Below are 21,395 nucleotides of genomic sequence, written 5' to 3' on the forward strand. Positions count from 1 at the left end.
TTCGAGCTTTATAAAATTCATGTTAAGAAGTGTTTCTCTTGAGTGGACCTTACACGTTGCGAACCCGAATTAACTTAGGCCCCAATACTAAACACCGAGTGGAAAATAAATAAATAAACAATCATAGATTAAAATAGTTCTTAGATGAAAGAAAATAAAATGAGTTGATAAAGTCTAATCTGTCATTTGGGTCACTACACAGAACTATTGGGCCTGACGTTAAACCCAATCAGTTATGAGACATTATAGCCCATTAGGGTTTAGAGTTGAAATATAAAGTGCTAGCTGAAAACCCTAGTCTGTGATCATCCATTTCCCCCCTCCCGTTCCCTTCAGCAGATCGCCGACGACAGCGGCGGTGACCGGAAAACATGGTACACGTCGCCTTTTATCGTAACTGTAAGTCTTCAAATTTGTATTCTTTCTCTTTATCGGCTTGCCGTGTTATTTCTTTATTTATTTAATATATGATTTCTGAATAATCATGATTGCATGTGTTTGTCCTGTTGATTTCTTTATTTTTTTAATAATTAGTAGGAATTTAGGCAATTGTAGGGTTCATTTTGACGGTGTAGATAAATTCGATCGGTTATAAGTTAGGAAGCTAAAGAATCTGATAAGCGATACAAATTAGTAGTTGGTAGCTGTTATTGGTATTAGGCGCAGTGTTATTCAGAGATTTGTATGTCATTGGAGGGATGTAAAAGATTTTGGGAATCTCTAGTTTTAATATTGGAATGAAACATTCCCAAATTGAGCAGAAAGATATAAGCTATTCGAATAGCCGACCCAGCTCGTTTTGGGACTGATGACTATTTTTTGTATGATCATATACTTGGTAATATGGATGCATAATGTTAGAAGAGTTGATATTTTATTTCGATGTTAATGCTTTGTGCTGTTGTATTGGAACATCATTTCTTCATGATCAGCTGATAAATTACTGGGATATTTTAGAGAATTTTATGTCAATAGAGGGATGTAAAAAATATAGAAAACTGCCTAATAATTACTCAGTTCTGTTTAGGTCAGCCTGTTTCCGTACTGTCATATTCTTGCTAGTACCAATTGCTTTATGTTGGAAGAGTTGAATTTTATTTTGATGTTAACGCTTTAGGTAATTGTGTCGGAACGTCAGCTGACAAAAGCACTTAAAATAAAACCAGTATCATGCATCGCTTCCTTTTTAATGATTTTCATGATACATAACATTGTTTCTATCTGTATTTTCTCTTAAAATTTTTAGCATATGTTTATTTATTTTTACTTTGATGTGTACCTCAGATGGAAAGACCTTTAAGAAGCCTCGACGTCCATATGAGAAGGAGCGATTGGATGCCGAGTTAAAGCTTGTTGGAGAATATGGATTGAGGTGCAAGAGGGAGCTTTGGAGAGTTCAGTATGCCTTGAGCCGTATCAGGAATGCTGCAAGAATGCTTCTGACTTTGGATGAGAAAGACCCACGTCGTATTTTTGAAGGTGAAGCACTCTTGAGGAGGATGAATAGATATGGGTTATTGGATGAGAGCCAGAACAAGCTCGATTACGTCTTGTCTCTCACTGTGGAGAACTTTCTTGAACGTCGTCTTCAAACTCTTGTCTTCAAGACTGGCATGGCTAAGTCAATCCACCATGCTAGAGTACTAATTAGGCAAAGGCATATCAGGTAAAATTCATTGCCACTAAAAATTTATTGCCAGTTTTAGTGTCAAAGTTCAAATAAGTAGGCTTAATATGTTTTTTCCTGATATTTCCTGTGTCTGACTGTATGGTAGCGGGACTGCTAAGCGAATATTTTTTTTAGAATTACCTGCTATGGTGCAATAATATGTGGCATTTATAAAGTGTTTGATAGTCCAACATTTTAATATCTAGCAACTGATCTAGCCTTTGATTACACCTTTTGAGGGACTGTTGTGATGAACTTTTTGTTTTGAGATTCCTTATAAAAGAATCATTTATCTCACATTTTTTTTGCTAAAGAACTTTAATATAAACATGATGTTCGGGTGATAATTATTTTTATAGATGTGCTTTTCTCGAAGGTGCTGGTTGAGGTCTTGGCTTTTTTTTTTTCAAGTGCTCTACCGAACACTTGACTTTTTCTTTAGAGAACAATGGAATGAAAATTCTTATGAAGCTTCTGAGCCTCATTTCATAGGATTGTTTCTTTTAACAGTGAGGTCTTTATTTGGAAGCACTATGCAATGCAAATAATCTGTGATCCGATATTCTTGCAGTGAATTTTTGAGGAGAAGTTGTCAGAATAGTATCTCAACAAGGATATATTATCTGTTTTAGAGTTATATTTGCTTCCACATTAAGGAATCTGATTGAAATATCTAGACTGTTTTCTTGAGAAGCTCTTGTTTATTCGCTCACTGTAAGTTTGTTGATGCATCTCAAAATGGTTTGTGTTTCTAGGTGTTCGTAGAAGCTAATTTGTAGTTATTAAACTTCAGCTGGTAGATTTTTTTCCTTAGCTAGAGGAAGAAAGTGTTGGTTGTGTCATATATTGCATTATTTGTGAGTGTTCCTTCTTATATCATGTACTCTGTTCCTTATACAAAGTAGTAGTCTATGTATTATTTGTTCTGTTGTTTAGTACTGCTGTGAACATTAACAACTTCTCTTGGTCTGCGCATTTTGGGTTTTCTCAGATTTCTTTCACTGTGGGCTAGTATCATTTATCTGTCTGGCAGATATAACGCCATGACCTAATAATCTTGTCATGCAGAGTTGGTAGGCAGGTGGTGAATGTTCCTTCTTTTATGGTGAGACTGGACTCCCAGAAGCACATTGACTTCTCTCTCATCAGTCCTTTTGGTGGTGGGCGCCCTGGAAGAGTGAAGAGAAAGAACCAAAAGGCTGCTGCAAAGAAGGCATCTGGTGGCGACGGAGACGAGGAAGATGAAGAATGAGCTCTTATGTTTATTTGCATTTGGATCTTATACTTCGCCTATTTAGTACTTTCTTGTTTTATGTTTTGCAACTTTTATGTACTGTCGCGTGTTAGAAATGTTTTGGTTTGGTTTAGCACTTGTTAGGCTTTGGCCTAAATTTATGATTGAATCAGATGACCTGGTTTTAAGAGCAGTTTTGTCTTTGTTTAAACTAGACAATGAATTGTTGGGGTTTACTTGAATCAAATTCGAGATCATACATAACAGCTCCCAATCGTTTTTTACTGGCAAGTTATAGCAATTGTCTGATTTACAGTACTTAGTATTTGATGCTTGCAGTTGATAGATATTGTTGGAAAATAAGCTGCAAGTATATAGAAGCGTTGGACTGACCGAAATAATAGCGAAAATGAGATGCAACTTGGGCTTTGTTGTCGTGTGTTGCATATAATTGATGCCTGACTCCGAATAAAAGAAAAATAAATTATGTTATGGAAAAAAAAAATCATCCGTATGAGATACGTGTCAAGTTTAGTTAAATATCCAATAACCAATGCATAACTTATGCATTTTGCTTTTTTTGTTTTCCTTTGGCAAAATACATAAGTTACCACCTGACCTATGTATCAAATTCCTCTTACATGTGGACCAAAATTATCTTACACACTTAACCTTTCCAAAGTATATCTAAGATACACCTTTTTTTATGTTTGACCACTTTATCTCAGAGATTGTATCACATGTGTTAATTAAATCTTGACACGTGTCATAACTCAAGTAAAAAAAGAAAATGCATAATTTGCATCCCAATTGATACTAATTTTTAAACAAGAAAAGAAATCAGAAAACAAACCCAAACCCACTCGTCTCTTATCCCCCCCCCTTCCCCCCAACCGTTTCCTCCCCTTGTCCATCACTTTCCTCTCCGATTAATCAGAAAACTTCCTCATAAAATACCTTCTTTCTCCTATTCTTTAAGAAAAACCCAGAATTTCTTTGATTGATATCTGAAATGGATTATTGATTTTGCACCAATTAAGTTGTAATGGAAGTGTGCAATGATTCTTCCTCTAAAATCTTAGCAGCCATGACAGATAAAAGCTTCAAGAAAAAACCCATTAACTCTCCTCTTTTGCCACTGCTATATTCATATAAATGAAGCACCCAATTGTATTAACTTCTTAATTTTTCAACTTGAAGCAGAATTTAAACTATTTCACTGGCCGGAGTTTCAAGCAGAACTCCATTTTCGACTGATAAAAGACGAAAAAGATAAGGGTTTCACTAATAACTCCATGGCTATGGAGAAAAATACGGGTAGAGATTTTAAATCTAAAGATTATTTCTTTTTTATTCCTACTTGGATCTACTGGAGCGGTTGGGTGACGTATATAGTGGGAACAAGACCAATGAGCAGGGAGGTTGGGGACGGAGGTTTTAGCATTAGCAATCTTTTTTCTTTTCTTTTTTGTGTTTTGTATATAATGGTAAAAGAAAAAAAGGATAAAAAGAAAAAAAGGATAAAAAGAAAAAAAATATTTAGACCTTTGGATCAACTTGCTTGAATCTACAACGTTCAAATAAAATTTCAGATTTTTATTTTTTACCTCTTCACGCACCTGTTTTGCGTGTAATTTACCTGGTCAAAAGTGGGGTGTCTTAGACACACTTCGGAAAGGTTGAGTGTGTAAAGTAATTTTGGTCCGCAAAAAGTGTGTGAGGGATTTGGTCCATAGCTTGGGGAGTAACTTACGTATTTTGCCTTTTCCTTTCTTGAATTTTTAGGTATTTTTAATCTACTATATAAAAATTATTTTTTCTTTTTTCTTTTAAGAAACGGTATGTGGTACCACTATAAAATTCTAACACTATAATGAGTATAATCCATGTTACTTAATTCATGGTTGCTTGATATAGTTTCGCGTTAAAAAATAACATAGTCATGTATTTGGTGATTTCGTGCATGCGTCTAATCTAATGTGAGCAGTTTTTGTCTTTCTAAATGTTATATCTAATGGAACTTTAATGATAAAAGGAAGTTTCATAAATATTTAGTACTAGCGAGATGAGTTTTGGCAAAAATCATTCTTGAATTATGCGCAAATCTAAAGTATATCCTTGTGACATCTTAGTAACAAAAAAACATGCATGTACTATTTATGTTATTGCAAAAATCATTCTTCCAATAATTTTTGTCAAAAAGACTAACGGCTAAGCAAAAGAGCATACCAAGCACGTGAGTTTCCTCCTAAAGTTTCCAAGAATGCCCCTCCCGTCCGATCATCTTCCACCTTCACCATAAAAGACAAGGCTTCAAAAATAAAAATTTCTTTCCATGTGATCTTTAGAGTATTATCTAGGGCAAACTTCTGAGCAAAAAGAGAAGCAAGGGCTATTGTTTCAAGCCTCACAAACAAGGTAAAGAATCAATAGTCAAAAAGTTATAGATTCTCCAATTCTATTACGATTTTTGCTATTTTTCAAAATTAAGAAGGAAAGAAGATGATGAGCAAGGAGCCAGCAGGACGAAGTTAAAAAAGAGACCAAAATCAGTCCACAACAGTAGAACTTCCACTTCTTTCTTAGATGCTATTGAAATTCATCCACCAGACTACCTTGCAGTTTGGACTTCATTATGTCTGAGAGAACGTCAAGTTTTCATAATGTTGAAAAGCTACTGGTAAAAACATTTATTTCAATTTTTTTATTACAGTTTACAAATTAAGAGATTCATATTCAGTGTTTTAATTTGTTCTTTCAGGTTAGAAGAGGTACATCGTTGGTCAGTCAACAAAGTTGCATCTTTTCATCATCTCAACAAAATGACAATTCTTGAAGAATTTTGCCTTCTTATTATATTGAAGAAATATTGATATTTTCTTGTCTTTAATTCGTTTTCTGGTGTTTGGAGTTTTTTTATTTCTTATTAATTAGCTATTGGTTTCTGCATTGGTGTTATGTAGCTAGTTTTTATCTTTAATTAATCAATGGTATTGCAGTATGTGAATACTGATTTTTGCTGAAATTTTTTGTTGTTTTTGTTGTTTTTCCCTGCTCATTATTGACTTTTGCTGGTCCTAATATGATGGTCTAAAGGTGTTCCTTGTTGCTGGGTTTTCACTAGTTTTAAGCATTAACAAAGATGAAAAGTTAACTGATAAATACTTTATTGTAACGTCTCACTGCTTCATCTTAACCAAAATAAAGAACTAGCGGTTTAGTGCACTTGTTCAGAAGAAACAAAATGATACTCTTAGGTAGCAACACTACTTTTTATTGAACATGTGCATAGATAATAAATTTAATATAAAACTGCAAATAAACGAATAATACAATCAGATTTTGCCTCAAATTTTCTCTCGAATTTTAAGACTATTCGTTGCTCTTGTTTAACCACGACATCCAATTTGCTTCTCATTGTTGCAACGATCTTTAAATTGTACTTCGCGATCAAGCACTTTTTTCGAGAGTTTTTTTGAATCACATGAAGGATCTTACATTAGTCTATTCCACTGTTGCTGCAACAAAGAGAAGAAATTTAAATATCTCCACGAATGAAATGGTCTTTGATGTAAACTTGTAGCAAGAAAAATATTTTCTTTTGCAGCAGAAAATATAGTTATCTAATGTAGACTCCTGAAACTAACAATTCTAATTCTAGATGAACAACTTCTAAACTAATATCTTCTTCTCCAATATTTTCTTTTGGGGCAGCATTTAGATTATTCAAACCAAGACGAGGAAAAAAATGAAATTAGAAAATCTTTCTGACATTTCAACAAACAGGTAAGGGACTTGGTTACTTCTAATTGTCCTTTAGACTTGCAGTAATCTCTTTCAAATTAAAGTGACAAAGAAGGCTTACAGTAAGAAGCCAAATACATTAACCAACTAATTCAGTCTGAGAAATAGCAAAAATCGTAATAGAATTGAAAAATCATTCTTTACCTTGTTTGTGCGGCGTGAAAAAATAGCCCTTGCTTCTCTTTTTACTCAAGAGTTTGCCCTTGATAATTCTTTGAAGTTCATTTGGAAACAAACTTTATTTTTAAAGCCTTAGTCTTTTTTGGTGAAGGTGGAAGATAATTGGGCAGGAGGGTATTTTTGAAAAATTTAGGGGAAAATCCACGTGCTTGGCATGCTCTTTTGCTTAGGCGTTAGTTTTCTTGACAAAACTTAACGAAAGGATAATTTTTGCAATAGCTTAAATAGTATAAGGATATTTTTTGTTCGCTAAAACATCACAAGGATGTACTTTAGGTTTATGATCTAGTCCAAGGATGATTTTTGCCAAAACTCATAGCGAGATCATGCTAGAATACAAACTAGTAGTCATTCTATTTCTTCATACATCTTACAAGATAAACTACTTTAAATATACTTGTAATATGATTCAATCACCATATATATTTGTATTATAAAAGGAAACTCTTATACCCTTTCTACTACTGGAAGTCCAAATTTGCTTATGTATTATTTAATATCGAGTATAACTTCAGCATGTATTAAATTTTTGGTCCAATCTTATTTTTGCCTTTGATCCCTAGCAAACCTCTAACCCAAGGATAATTTTACACGTTAAAATCTTATTTTTGCCTTTGATCCCTAATAAAGCTCCAACTCGAGGATAATTTAGATCTTGATAAAAGATTGAAGGGTAAATATAATTTTTTTTATCTCAAAGAATCTGAATAGATGGACTCGTGAAGTGCACTAATTTCACGCTGGAACTCAATTAGAGGTAAAAAAAAAAAAAAAAAACTTTTCCTAACACAAGTTTAACGAGGAAAAATTACTCAATTTTGAATAATACAATTCGAACCTTGCAGAGAAATAAATTTCTGCTTTTTATGCGTAAAAAATAAATGGAAATGACAATTCAAAAGTATCTACTATTAGACTACAAATTAGATGCGAGCATTGAGAAAGCTGTAACCCGCCCCGGGACCCGGAGTTGACAATTCACAGGTTGATCGCCATTTCTGACATCTACTAGCAGAAAACACTGGAAAAATCCAACCCCTATTCAGAGAAACATGTGTAGAGACAAAAGGGTCTCGATTTTCATTGCCTACATAGCCCTTCTCTGCTTGGCTTCAAACGGTACCTATGCATTTGAACCAGAATTCGGGTCGACCCGCGTTGTCTTTCAGGTTGATCTTCTTTCACATTACGTCTCTTTATGAATGTACATGTATTGAGTCATAATAATTCATGTTGTACAGCTGAAGTTAATGCTTAAAAGATCAGAACTTGGTATCTTCTTTTTGTAGTGTATATTACTGTAAATTTGATAAGTTTTGGATCTTTGTTGTGAAAAATAGACGGAAAATGGAAGACATTTCTTGATTAGAGGGATAAACTCCAAGAATGTATATTTTCATGTTTAGTACATTATTAACTGTTAGAGTTCACGCTGTTTAGTTAATTTTGCTAGTATATGTGGTTGAAATCAGAGGTGGATTCAGGAGCCTTTAGTCAGTGGATGCGGAATACAATCGCACTCACTTCTAGTTTGTGGCAATAAGTAATCGGTTTCAGACCGCTTCATATACACACAGCGGTCCTCATCGATCATATTAAAGTAATAAGATTGTAATAACTTGATGAAATCTCAACTACAAATGCCTAAATGATTGTTTTAATCCATAAATGGACCTCTTGAGCTTGCGAACGTTGCACTCTTGAACATTTTGGATAAAATCTAATGGTTACTCGAGACTTAGATGATTCGGGCATCTGAAGAGGAGAGACACAGATGCACTGGTGAGGAGGTGTGAGAGGTTGTCCATGGAAGGCCTAAGGAGAGGTAGATGCAGCCCGAAGAAGTATTGGGGAGAGTTGATTATGCAAGATATGGCGTTGCTCTAGTTTATCGAGAACATGACCATGGATAGGAAGGTATGGAAGTTGAGAATAAAGGTAAAGGGTTAAGTAGCCGAGCGTTGTTTTTGTCTGTAACAATAGCTTTAGTACATGACTTAGTGTCATTTGTGTATTTTCGTATTCCTTGGCTTCTGTTATTACTTGTTGTTTTCGTTTCGGCTTTCTGATTGCAATACCTAGTGTTAGTTTTGTATTTTTACTTCGTTTTTCTGATTGGTGTGCTTGTTGTTTCCCTTCCATTTACCTTCCCTAAGCCGAGGGTCTACCGAAAACAGCCTCTCTATCTTCTTGAAGGTAGGGGTAAGTTTACACACTACCCTCCCTAGATCCCACTTGTGGATTACACTAGATTTTTTGTTGTTGTTGTTGTTGTTGTTGTGTTTGTTGTTCATCTAGCTGTCCATTGAGAAGTGGGTTTTTATATCCATTTGATGTAACTTCAAGTTCATGCTTGCAGTAAATCTCAAGAAAATTCTGGTGTTCTGATTTGTCACTGTGTAGATGACATGACATGTTGTACTTTGCAACTGATATTGAAAGAGTCAAGGAAACTAAATCATTTCTCTCTTCTCATTTTGAAATAAAAGATCTTGGAGAAGCTAATGTGATTTTGGCCATTAAAATTGTAAGATTTGTACTGGTTTGATTCTTATTGAAGCCAACTGTATTGAGAGTCTTAAAAAGTTTGGTTATTTTGATACTAGCTTGCTCCTACACCATCTGATCCTAGCATCAAATTAGCACGAAATTCCAGTGGTGCTGTAGATTAGCTGACTTAATTTTCGGATTGTTGGTCTTATATATGCAATGCATTGTACAAGACCTGATATTGTTTATGCAGTATGGACATTGAGCAAGTTTACTAGTCACCCCAGAGTTGAACATTGGAATGCCTTAAGCCGTATTTTAAGGTATTCAAAAGAATACAATTAATGTTGGAATGCATTACTCTCCCTTTCCGACCGTTCTTGAAGGGTATAGTGATGTGACTCGGAATTCTGCGACTCTAAGAGCACGTTTGGACATAAGAAATTTGTTCCCTTTTTTTTTCCAAAAAAATTTCACTTGTTTTTCGAAATCAACATTTGTTTGTAAAATTTTCAATTTTCACTTGAAGATGCATTTTGGAAATTTTCGAAAATTTGAAAACCTACAAAAAGTTTTTTTTTTCAAAATTTTCACTCAAATTACTGACAAAACTTCAAACAACCCAAAATTATATTTATGTCCAAACACAACTCTAAATTTCAAATACCATTTTCACTTGAAAAATGTGTTCACCCTGTTTTAGAATTTTACAATTCTTATGTCCAAACGCCCACTAAGTCAATTATTGCTTGGACACTTTAGCTGAAACAACAATTGCTTGGAAATCAAAGAAGCAAATATGTATTACTCACTCAACAACAAAAGCAAAATTTATAGCTACGTCTTCTGTTGGAGAAGTAGCCGATTGGCTTAGAAGTATTTTAATAGATATTCCTCTATGGAGTAAGCCAGTGCCACCTTTGACTATCTATTGTGATGATAAATGTGGTATATTTCGGGCTTTAAGTGATGTTACAATGACAAATTGAGACAAGTTTGTCCCAAACGTAATAACATGAGAAGATTATGGGAGGATAATGTATTATCCGTTGAATATATTATATCCAGGTTTAATTTAGCAGCTCCTTTGTCTAAAGGATTAGGCAAAGAGTCGGTGAAAACTTGTAAAGGGATGAGAATAAAACTTGTTGTAAATTTACTGTACTTTATGAAAACCCTACCTAATGATACTTTCTTAGGTTCAAAAGGACAAGCAAGTAAAGTTACATTCGTTGAGATGTCTTGAGCACATCAATAAAATTCCCATTATTTGAAAAGATGTAATGGATGTGCATATTTCTCTTGAAAAGGAGGATAATATTCTATTCTCTTAATAAATCTTGGACCAATTTCGACTGTAGTTAGTAGGAACACTCTTGATAGATTTATCAACACTTTGTTGTAAAGGAGTTTGAGACTAATATCTCTTAGTGAATTGATAGACTATTTTGGTCCGAGTATGCAAAGTTACTCTTGATCAATTCACCGGTCTAAGTGCATAGTGCAGGCTGCTTCGATAAGATTTAGAAAGGCAAAATTTTAGCACTTAGATAAAAGGATTCAGAGCACATGGGTGTAAGGTGACAAAGTTTCTCGATTTTCACAGGAAAATAGTAATGTGCATTCTACTTCATACAATGAACTCCTTTGTTCAAGATTCATTCACTAGCAATTCAAGATTCATTCACTAGCAGTTCAATGATTTAGAATGCTTTCACTAGCTAATGGTTCAAGTCCGGAAGATACCACTATTGATGCGTGTAACTAAATCAATTGTCTCAAACCTTCAAAGTTTCTTAAACAAGTAGAGGATTGTTGGAAATAAGTGTTTCAATAAATTTGGAACAATAATTTTTTTCCGGAAGACTTAGTTTTCCGCAGTGAATCAATCTTGAGAAATGAATTTAGAAAACTTTCTAAGTTCAATCTTGAACTCCTAAGATACATTCTTGATTTTGCAAATATATTTTGGGTATTCTAAAAATCATGAATTTATTCATGAACTCTATTTAACTTTGTTTACATTTTTCTAGAAATTCTTTGTGTATAAGTAGAGGTTCTTTCATTCGGAAAATATAAGTACAAACAACACAGACAAGCATGTTCCTTATTCTGAAAACAAAAGAAAGACATTGGTTAGAAGGTGAAATCCTAGATTCAAGAATATAAGATCAACGTTCTTGAATGCTACCTTGTTGAGTCTTAGTTGAACACCAAGACTTGAATGCTACCTTGTTGAGTCTTAGCTGAACACAGAGATGGTATTGTCATTTTTTTTTCATTTGCTCGTGGAAGAAACTTCAACTATCTTCAAACAGTGTATTTACGTGCCTCTACCCACAAGAAGATTATTATTGTTGTTTAACAATTTTGCATATGTTCTGGTCCACCAACTGAAGATATGTTTTATCTCTAGTTACAATGAACGAGTTAAAGTTATTATTATATCTGGTTCTAACAACTTGAAGATATTTTAGTTCGAGCAATTTGACAATTTTATTATCTTGGTTCTAATAGGGAAATATTTCCTGATATATGCCCGCAAGGATACATCCTACATGATATGCATATATGATTCCTATCTGTTTTAATCAAAGGATCGTGATTGTAGGAGGAAAAGAAACTTTGATTCTTTAATTAGGTGATCGCCTTTCAAACCTTAAGCAAGAATATTTTGAGAAATTATGTGTTGCTTATTTATGCGCTATTTTTAGATGTGAAGTGCTTGGTTCAAGAGATATGGAGATATTTCACTGGCACGAGAGTGAAGTAGCGGGGAATGAGAAAGTCATTCTCTTCCAATGTCATGAGAGGAGACACAAAAGGGGATGATATGTGAAGGTAGTCCGAGGCATCACAAGAGATATTGGAAAACAAAGATGATGATTTTTTCTTAGTTCTCAAATATTTTCACCTATGCATCCATATCTCTGAAGTTCAAAGACATGATGGAAATCCATGGTTGATCTAGCTCATGGTAAAAATTGCAGCACGCGATCCACTTTTGGATATGTATTCTTGCTTAATAATGTTACCATTTTGTGGAGTATCAAGAAGCAGACATGCATAGCTTTGTCAACTATGGAAGCAAAGTTTATTGCATGTTCTGCAGCAGTGCAACAAGCTGTGTGGCTAAAGAGGTTTATGAAATACTTTGGGATCATTGGCAAGTTAATGGATCCAGTTCAACTGTGTTGTGATAGCCAAGTAGCCGTAGCTTATATGGAAGACCTTAAGCATCATTTTAGGACTAAGCACAATGACACAAAGTACAACTTTGTTCGACCCATCATAGCGCGTGAAGAAATCACTCTATAGTTCTCGATACAGAAGCTAGAATTGAAGTTGTAAAATCTTCTAAGTGCTTGAACTGAAAAATCTTCAATTTTTTTGAACCATATATAATAACTTCAACCCATTGAACCGGAGGTAAAACCTTTTGCGACAAGGCATTGGCATAATTGTTTTAATATTCTTGTCATTCTTAGAGGCACATAAAATCCGCTTTTTGAAGTCTCCTCTACGAACAGACAGAAGAATAAATTCAACACTATAGAGTTCAACTAAGGCACAACAAGGTAAACATCCAGGAATGTCTTTCTTTTGTTCTTCAAATAAGAGAACTGCTTTCTTGTCCTTCTCATAAAAAGAAATGCTTTCTTGTGCTTTTATTTTCCAAATGAAAGAACTCCTATTTATAGACTAAGATTTCTTGAAAGACTCAAACAACATTAAAGAGAATTCATGCCTTTTATGATACAAAATTGTATTTGCTAAATTAAGAATGTATTTAAGAGTTCAAGAATGAATCTAATAAAATTTCTAAATTCATTTTTCAAGATGCATTAACTTGGAAAGCCAAACGTCTTGCATGTATTTAATAAAATTCATTGTTTCAAAATATTTGAAAAACAAGTCCCAATTTAGTACAAATTAGTATTCTTAAAGATTGTTAAACTATCTAGAGTATTCATCAGGGGCAGCAGGCCCACGCCGCTGATGAAATGTAGTTTTAGTTATGTTACATCTAAGGATTAAAGTTTCTTGGTGACCCTTAGCATGTAATTATTCATAAGAAACAGAACTTGGAATCTTCATGTGTCATCCATAGCATGTAAAGGGCCGCCCAATTCACAAAGCATCCCGCATTCACATAGGGTCCGGGGAAAGGCCGTACCCCAAGGAGTGTGATATAGACATGTTACCCTAATGAAAGCATTAGTGACTGCTTCCACGGCCTGAACCCGTGACCAATAGGTCACACAGAAACAACTTTACCGTTGCTCCAAGGCTCCCCTTCTGTTCCATGGCTCTCCTTCATAGCATGTATTATTTTAAATTGGTAACTTTTGTTTTGTATTGTGAGAAGTAGAAGGATAATGGAAGATTTTTCTTGTTTAGTGTGATATTAAATTTAGTTTGTTGGGTATTTGAATGCAAATAATGTATATATTCATGTTTGATTATGAGCGGTTAGAAATTCACACTGTTTAGTTAATTCTGCTAGTATTATGTTGAAATCAGAGGCAAATTAATGATGTTTAGTTAGTGGGGCGGAGTACCACTGCATGTACTACTGCTTTGTGGCAGTAAGTGCGAACATGGTGTAAATATATATATATATATATATATATATATATATATATATATATATATATTTGGTTCATGCCTGCACCCAATGGTATAGCCTAGTGGTCTATGAAGTGGGTGGAGAACCATGAGGTCTCAGGTTCAATCCTAGTGGAGAGAAAAAACACTAGGTTATTTCTTTCTATGTGTCTAAGACTTGGTGGGCACAGTTACTCGATATTTGTGCTAGTGGAAGGTAGCAGGTAATCGGTGGATTTAGTCGGAGTGCGCGAAAATTGGTCCGAACACCACCATTAAAAAAAGAAAAAAAGAAAAAGTAGATGTGATTCAAGCCGAGGGGCTGTGCCAAAAACACTATATCTTTGCCTGGTTGAATCATTGTATTTATTTAGTTTAAAACTTTGGATAAAAATTTCTTTGTGATCCTTGGCATGCAATGATTCATTAAGAAAATAGAACTTGGAATCTGTATTTTTATCAGTAAAGCAAGTATATTTGTACATAAGTAACTCTTGCTTTAAATTATAGAAGTTGAAGGAAAATGCGGAACTTTTTTTTTGGTTAAACGGATATTCAGTTAAGTGGGTTGGATACTGTGATCCCTAAGAATGTATATTGTAATTAGCTATCAAAATTCTCGCTGTTACTTGATTCTGCTATTATATTGGATTGAGATAGGGTTTTAGTTATGTTTTACAATGTAAGGATATAAGTTGCTTGCTGTGCTGACTCTTAATCTCCTCACCCCGCAAACCTCTAAGTACGAACTTTGTCTTGATCCATCTGAATGATTTTTGACTGATTTTAACTATGTGGCAGACAAATTACGGAGATATTGAATTTGGTTTCTACCCTAGTGTTGCGCCAAAGACAGTTGAGCACATCTTCAAGCTAGTGCGCTTGGGATGCTACAATACCAATCACTTCTTTCGGGTAACTGCCAAGAATTAAAACATTGTGCATTATTATGTTTGGAATTTGATGATGAGAATCTTAATGACGTCGGCAGGTTGATAAGGGTTTTGTTGCCCAAGTGGCTGATGTTGTCGGGGGGAGGAGCGCACCTATGAATGAAGAACAAAGGGCAGAAGCTGAAAAAACTGTTGTTGGTGAACTTAGTGAAGTGAAACATGTGAGAGGGATCCTTTCAATGGGAAGGTAATGTTTGTTGATTTTCTTGGCTATGAATAGCCAGATCTATAGTAAGTGGGCGTTTGGACATAAGAATTGTAAAATTCCAAAATAAAGTGAAAAAAAAAATTCAAGTGAAAATGGTATTTGAAAATTGAAGTTGTGTTTGGACATGAATATAATTTTGGGTTGTTTTTGAAGTTTTGTGAGTGATCCGAGTGAAAATATTGAAAAACTACTTTTTGGAGTTTTTCAAATTTTCGAAAAATTCCAAAATGCATCTTGAAAATTGAAAATTTTATGACGAAACGCTTATATTCAAAAACAAAATGAAAATTTTTCGAAAAAAGTGAAAAATTTCTTATGTCCAACGGGCTCTAAGTTACAATCATGGTACACTTATTCTTTTGAGACGCACTCTTCCTATATATTGCAATTCCTTGCTTATAAGAAATGTTCATCTGGAAAAATGCATGACATAGTCTAATATCTTTTATTGAATGGCGGTGTTTGTTAAGAAGCTGTACAATATAACTTTTAATAAAATAAGGGGAGACTCAGATATGTCAAAGTAGGAATTGACTAGTATAAAGGATTTCGTCTTTTGCTGCAGATAGTCATGGTCTATACTAAAGCCTGACCGAGGTGTATGCCGGTATTGTCTGGGATATGTAAATTAGGATCAAGTTCTATGGATGCTACATGCAATTAAAAATCTTTTCTATTCTCTACCAAGATACCTTCAATTTTGCACTTTCTGATTTTACTGGTATTTCAATTGTGCACCAATTAACTTTAGGTGAACCTTTCTCATATTTGCTTTTCCATAGGTATGATGATCCTGATAGTGGTACCTCATCATTTTCAATGCTCCTTGGAGATGCACCTCACCTTGATGGCAAGGTGTGCTGGTCAAAATCCTAGCTATCATAGTGAATAGAGAGGGATATTTTTAAATTGAGAATCTTACAGTGTTTTTCATTTTTTGTCGAATAACTCAGTATGCAATATTTGGCAAAGTTACAAAAGGAGATGAAACATTGAGAAAGCTTGAGCAGTTACCTACTAGACGTGAAGGGATCTTTGTAATGGTATTATTTCTAGTTCAATTACTTTCTTTTCATTTATTTTCATTTGAAACAGGTATAAATTTATTGTAATGGTATTATTTCTAGTTCAATCACTTTCTTTTCATTTATTTTCATTTGAAACAGGTATAAATTTATGTACTTTGCTTGAAAGTAGTATCTAATGAAAGGTATCTTGACTATGCTAAAACTATTACGTTGGCTGTAGTTTTATCAACTTGATCCTTTTTGAAGCATTTGAAAAGCAACACTTTAAGCACATCATATTTTTACGAATGTTTTCATGGAAGAAAGTTGTTTTTTGAGAAAGTTGGAACGCATGCATTTGTTTGTTGGTTGATAATGCAATGATTGCTCCTAGGAGTTGTGCTGGAGATTTCAGTTTAAACTCGTAGATATGATCTAAACTTTCAGAAGTTCTTCATTTTCTATGTCATGATTGTCCATATATGGAGTACATAGAAAATGTTGTCAAATCAATTTGGTCACCAACATTCGATCGGCAAAAACTGCAGCCATCACGTCTGAAATTATTTCTAATAGCTCCTTTACCATGATCCCGCTGTAATGTGGCTTGCACATGCTAAAACTAAGGAAAAAAGTGGAATATCGCTTCAACCAGCATAGTGAAATCCCAAATTGACTATAAAGATAGAATAGAAGGTGGTGCGGTCGTGCTGGAGGGAGTTGTAATGGAAGAATAAGAATAGGCCTCGGATGGAGGTGCTGGGGTGGGAGGGAAGAAGCTAAGTTGGGAGAAGAAGAAGCCTGGGACCGGAGGGGTGAGGTGCAGGAGGGAATTGTGATGGTGAGAGAGTTGGACGGGAAGAAGAAGGATAATAGAGGCTGGGGAGGGAATCATCCATGAGCGTGGCAGCTACCTGGGGTGCAAAGGAGGGCTATGATGGTCTAGAGGAAGTGAGGAGTAGCATTGTGAACCGGAGGAAGGGGGTGGGGAGTGCAGCGGCGAAGATTAGGAAACGTTGGATACGGAAAGGAATTTGAGGGATTGGATGCGATAGGGCGTTGGAAGATGATGGTTCTGGTAAGTTGGCGTACAGAGAGCATCATCATCATCATTTTTATGTAGTATGTTTTGCTTAATTCTTTTTGCATTTTAGGATCTTTTTCCATTTCTGCCATTAATTCAGCTGCTGGAAAATATACACATGTGGGGTTTGAGGGGGAGATTTCAAGTACTTTTTCTATAACCAGTCTCAGACATTGAGGATGTAATTGACACATCAAAAGATAGTCTTTCTGTATGCTCATTCATTTTCTTATACTTTTTTTCTTTTTTCTTTTTCTTTGTATGAAATATTATACTTTATCTAGTCATTTGGCTGTTTCTTCCAGATAGAAGTTTTTGTCTTTTTACTGAATAATCTTTGTTCTCATTATTCAGCCAACTGAACGCATCACAATTCAATCAACATATTATTATGGTAAGACGACGTTCTAATTTTCAGCTTTGTTTTAATTTTTTTCCTATACACATCATTTCTTTACATGTAACTTACACTTTCCGAAACCACAACACATGCTTAGCCATGGTTATTGCACCTCATGCATTTAAAATTTGACCTGTCAAAAAAGTGAGCATGCATGCATGAATTTGATAGTCACTCTGGATGGATGGTTCTCTTTGGAAATAGATCTGGAAGTGTTCATCTCACTAACATACAATGCCAAGAACACAGCACTTGCCTTTTTAGGCAAGGGGCCGTTTTTTTTTCCTGGTCAAGATGGAATTCATTTTGCTCACAAAGTCCAAATGCTGTTATCTTTGGCTTTAGATAACTCGTTAGGGATCGGGAACCTTACTTTTAACAATTTGAAAGGACGTTTAGATCCCTTCTAGGTGGACCTTTATTACCTTTATGACATTTCCCCCTCATGTCAATTGGGCAAAAAGCAGGTCTGATTCCGGAGGCTCTTACTGTAGACAGCGGGATGAACACTCATGGATGGATGGTTCTCTTTGGAAATAGATCTGGAAGTGTTCATCTCACTAACATACAATGCCAAGAACACAGCACTTGCCTTTTTAGGCAAGGGGCCGTTTTTTTTCCTGGTCAAGATGGAATTCATTTTGCTCACAAAGTCCAAATGCTGTTATCTTTGGCTTTAGATCACTCGTTAGGGATCGGGAACCTTACTTTTAACAATTTGAAAGGACGTTTAGATCCCTTCTAGGTGGACCTTTATTACCTTTATGACATTTCCCCCTCATGTCAATTGGGCAAAAAGCAGGTCTGATTCCGGAGGCTCTTACTGTAGACAGCGGGGCTTCACTTGGTCCCAAAAGCATAATTTGAGATTGGACTGTAGGATTTGGTATTCATGGAGTGAACCAATTGATCTTTAAGCTTTTCTAAGTGAAAATGTTACTTAAATTCACATCAAACCGATACTATTCTTGGCAGAAGTAGACAATATCTACCAAGGAGATCTAGTTTATTTGTTTGCTCCCAGAACTGTATAACAAAATTCTCAAAAATTACAAGGTACCCCATGAAAGCAGTGGAGGAAGGTATACTTTTTTGGAGAACCGGGTGAGGTGACTTTGACAATGTGTTGTTTACATCCTTCCCTTTCTGTGGTTATAGATCAATAAAATGTTGGTCAGTTCAGAATTAGGCTTTCTTATAAAGTGCTTACCTTCCTTGTATCTCTTCCATATGATGTTTGAACGTTCTTCTGTTTTGCTTAGACACCAACATGGAAACTTGTGAAGAAGAGAGGTCGTTGCTAAAAAGAAGACTTTCTGCAGCTGCTGTTGAAATAGAAAGACAGGTTTTCGTGATATAAACCAAACTTTTTTACACAAAGAAATCTTGACATTCTATTTACCAACAAACAATATTCTTTTCTGCAGAGGATGAAATGCTTTCCTTAATCAGGTGGAAAATTTGACAGCATTTCCAGCGACATTCTTATGTAAGCTTTTTACGCCCTCTTCCTCTAACTGAGTGAGTAATTTGTCATTGGCAAGTTGGAGTGCTGTCTAAACTTGTATCATAGGCTAGAGTTTCTACCAATAACTATTGAGTTGGAAATGGCTGGCAGGATTTATTATCTGCAAGTTACCCCACTTGTGGGAAACTACTGGGTTTGTTATTGTTGTTGTATTTATTATCTGCAAGTTTGACTTAAGTAATAGTTTACCTGCATTTGCTCATGAATTTTAGTTTTAACAACTCCTTGTCCATATTTTTGGAACAATCTCCCCATGGCACATGCTTGTCAAAATCATGGAGAAGCCGATATACATCTTTAGTTTGGGTGACTGGGATGGACTTTAGGATGAATTGTAGATCTTTCTTCGCTTTTAGCATAACAAGTTCATGGTCTTCGAATCCCAAAAATCGATTAATATATATGATGTTAGCACATTTTAGCATCTGTACAACATGTGGTTTTAACAATCATTTTTCTCTCCAAGTTCATCAGAATTTTTTAAAATACATCCCGTACCTCCTTGTGATGTATACTATAGAGTGATTCTTTTGCATTCTACAATGTTCATACCAAAAATCTCCCTGCCCTCCTAAGTAAAAGGAAAAGAGGAAAACCCTTTGGACTGTACCACGACTACATTCTTATGGTCATACTTATCAATAGACACACAAAGTTCTTCTGTTCACTCAGCTTGAGGACATGTCCGTTTGTTTTTCTATTCTCTTTTTCTTTTAACACTGTGTGTTGTTTATCGTCATCATTATTATGTACAGATGTAGTTGGTTTCATCTATCTTTACCCTCGCTTATGATGTGATTGGCTTTCCTTTCAAACTTTTGTACTACTACTGCTGATTATTGCTGCTATTAACTTGCAATAGTGGCAGAAGAATATGCATTCTAGAAGCTGGCATTCAAATCGATAATTTTGCAGAGGGAAATGCACTACCTACAAGCTAACTCTTTTTTGCATGATTTATTTCTCCTGGAGTTTTAAAAGGAAAAAAAAAAAAAAAAACAGAGGACGTAAGTCTAGCAAGGCTGCTGCTACAGGTGACGAGTCTGTATTACAGGTTGATTGTGTGCATTTGTTAGGAATATGTGTATCTTAATGACATATTTAATCATGTTTAATGGAATATAATTATATGTAAACTTTTTGTTTGAGATTTCATGCTTCTGCTTCACGGGTTTATCACTCCTCTCGATTTACTTACGATTTTTTTTTAAACGTGCATGCTAAGATTTATTAAATATCAAATATTATTTAATAATTGATAGAAATGGTGAAATATGATGAGTGTTTAGTTTCTCCTGGGGTGGGGGAGCATGATGGAGGAGTTTTTGGCAAAATCATCCTTAAACTATGGCTCAAACCAAGGGTACATCCTTGTCTTATCCTAGTAAACAAAAACCATCCTTATACTATTTAAAAAGTTCCAAGAATAATCCTTCCATTAAATTTTATCACAAAAACTAACAGCATCGTCAAAAGACCATGTCCATCACGTGCCTTTTCCCCTCAATTTTCCAATATTGTCCCTCCTGCCCAATCGACTTTTTCAATAACGTGCTGACCGTTTTCTTTTTCCTTCTTAATTTTTGTTTCCTCCCTTTCTTCTTCTTCTTCTTCTTCAAGAAAACTAGCAGGATGAACTAGGTGTTGCTTATTTCTTCTTTAAAGTTGCTGCTATTTAATGAACAAAAATGGCCTACACTGAAATAACTTCTCCTTAAGTTGTCTTCTTATAACAAGAAGATGATAACAAGAGATTGACACGACCTTGAGGTGGAAGTGCATTATGATCATGTAAAATCTTATATTTGTGCCGAGCTTTGATGAGGGTGCCGATTCTCTTTGTGTCAGTTTTATTAGTCTACCTATAAATGAGAAAAATTAAAAGGTTCTAGCTCTAAATCAAGAACCTGAAAGTCAGAAACTAGATTAGTTCTCTTCCATTTGTCGGAGTGAGTGGTTTCACAATAGTTGAGCTAAACCGAAGTTGGAGTCACATTTTAAAAACAAACCTTGCATCATCACCTCAAATTAAAGATAGAATATCCAAATCTACCGTACGTGCATTGAAATACATACTGCTGCTTAGAAAGTCAAAACTCTTCCACTATTTTTAAAGGCTTTGCACTTTCCTCTCCAAAAGGAAGGTAGCAAGAAATAGTATAGCATGAGATCGGAGAGTTCCAACTATAATACCATAGTTGGATGTGAAGTTCATATGGAAAGAAACTTC

The 21,395-nt window shown here is 35.0% G+C and overlaps 2 protein-coding genes and 1 long non-coding RNA gene across 3 annotated transcripts; 2 read left to right on the top strand and 1 right to left on the bottom strand.

Moving 5' to 3' along the window:
* The first annotated feature begins 196 nt into the window (after nt 1-196).
* On the top strand, nt 197-3,096 carry LOC104230896 (small ribosomal subunit protein uS4y-like). The gene is made up of 3 exons (XM_009783803.2): nt 197-399; nt 1,285-1,666; nt 2,738-3,096. Exons 1-3 carry the CDS (start codon nt 372-374, stop codon nt 2,919-2,921), a joined length of 594 nt encoding a protein of 197 aa, XP_009782105.1. The 5' UTR covers nt 197-371; the 3' UTR covers nt 2,922-3,096.
* Nucleotides 3,097-6,046: 2,950 nt separating this feature from the next.
* On the bottom strand, nt 6,047-7,088 carry LOC138882382 (uncharacterized). Its single transcript, XR_011403979.1, has 2 exons — nt 6,852-7,088; nt 6,047-6,421 (listed from the first exon to the last, which is right to left on the bottom strand). It is a non-coding gene; the product is annotated as an uncharacterized lncRNA (long non-coding RNA).
* A 691-nt stretch (nt 7,089-7,779) lies between these two features.
* Nucleotides 7,780-20,301, top strand: LOC104230897 (peptidyl-prolyl cis-trans isomerase CYP23). Its single transcript, XM_009783804.2, has 9 exons — nt 7,780-8,056; nt 14,787-14,900; nt 14,977-15,125; nt 15,929-16,001; nt 16,100-16,189; nt 17,592-17,631; nt 18,900-18,982; nt 19,065-19,126; nt 20,028-20,301. The coding sequence occupies exons 1-8, from the start codon at nt 7,940-7,942 to the stop codon at nt 19,083-19,085; spliced, it is 687 nt and encodes a 228-aa protein (XP_009782106.1). The 5' UTR covers nt 7,780-7,939; the 3' UTR covers nt 19,086-19,126; nt 20,028-20,301.
* The last annotated feature ends 1,094 nt before the right edge of the window (nt 20,302-21,395 follow it).

This window comes from Nicotiana sylvestris, chromosome 11 (genome assembly GCF_000393655.2).
Source record: "Nicotiana sylvestris chromosome 11, ASM39365v2, whole genome shotgun sequence".
Taxonomy (NCBI): Eukaryota; Viridiplantae; Streptophyta; class Magnoliopsida; order Solanales; family Solanaceae; genus Nicotiana; species Nicotiana sylvestris.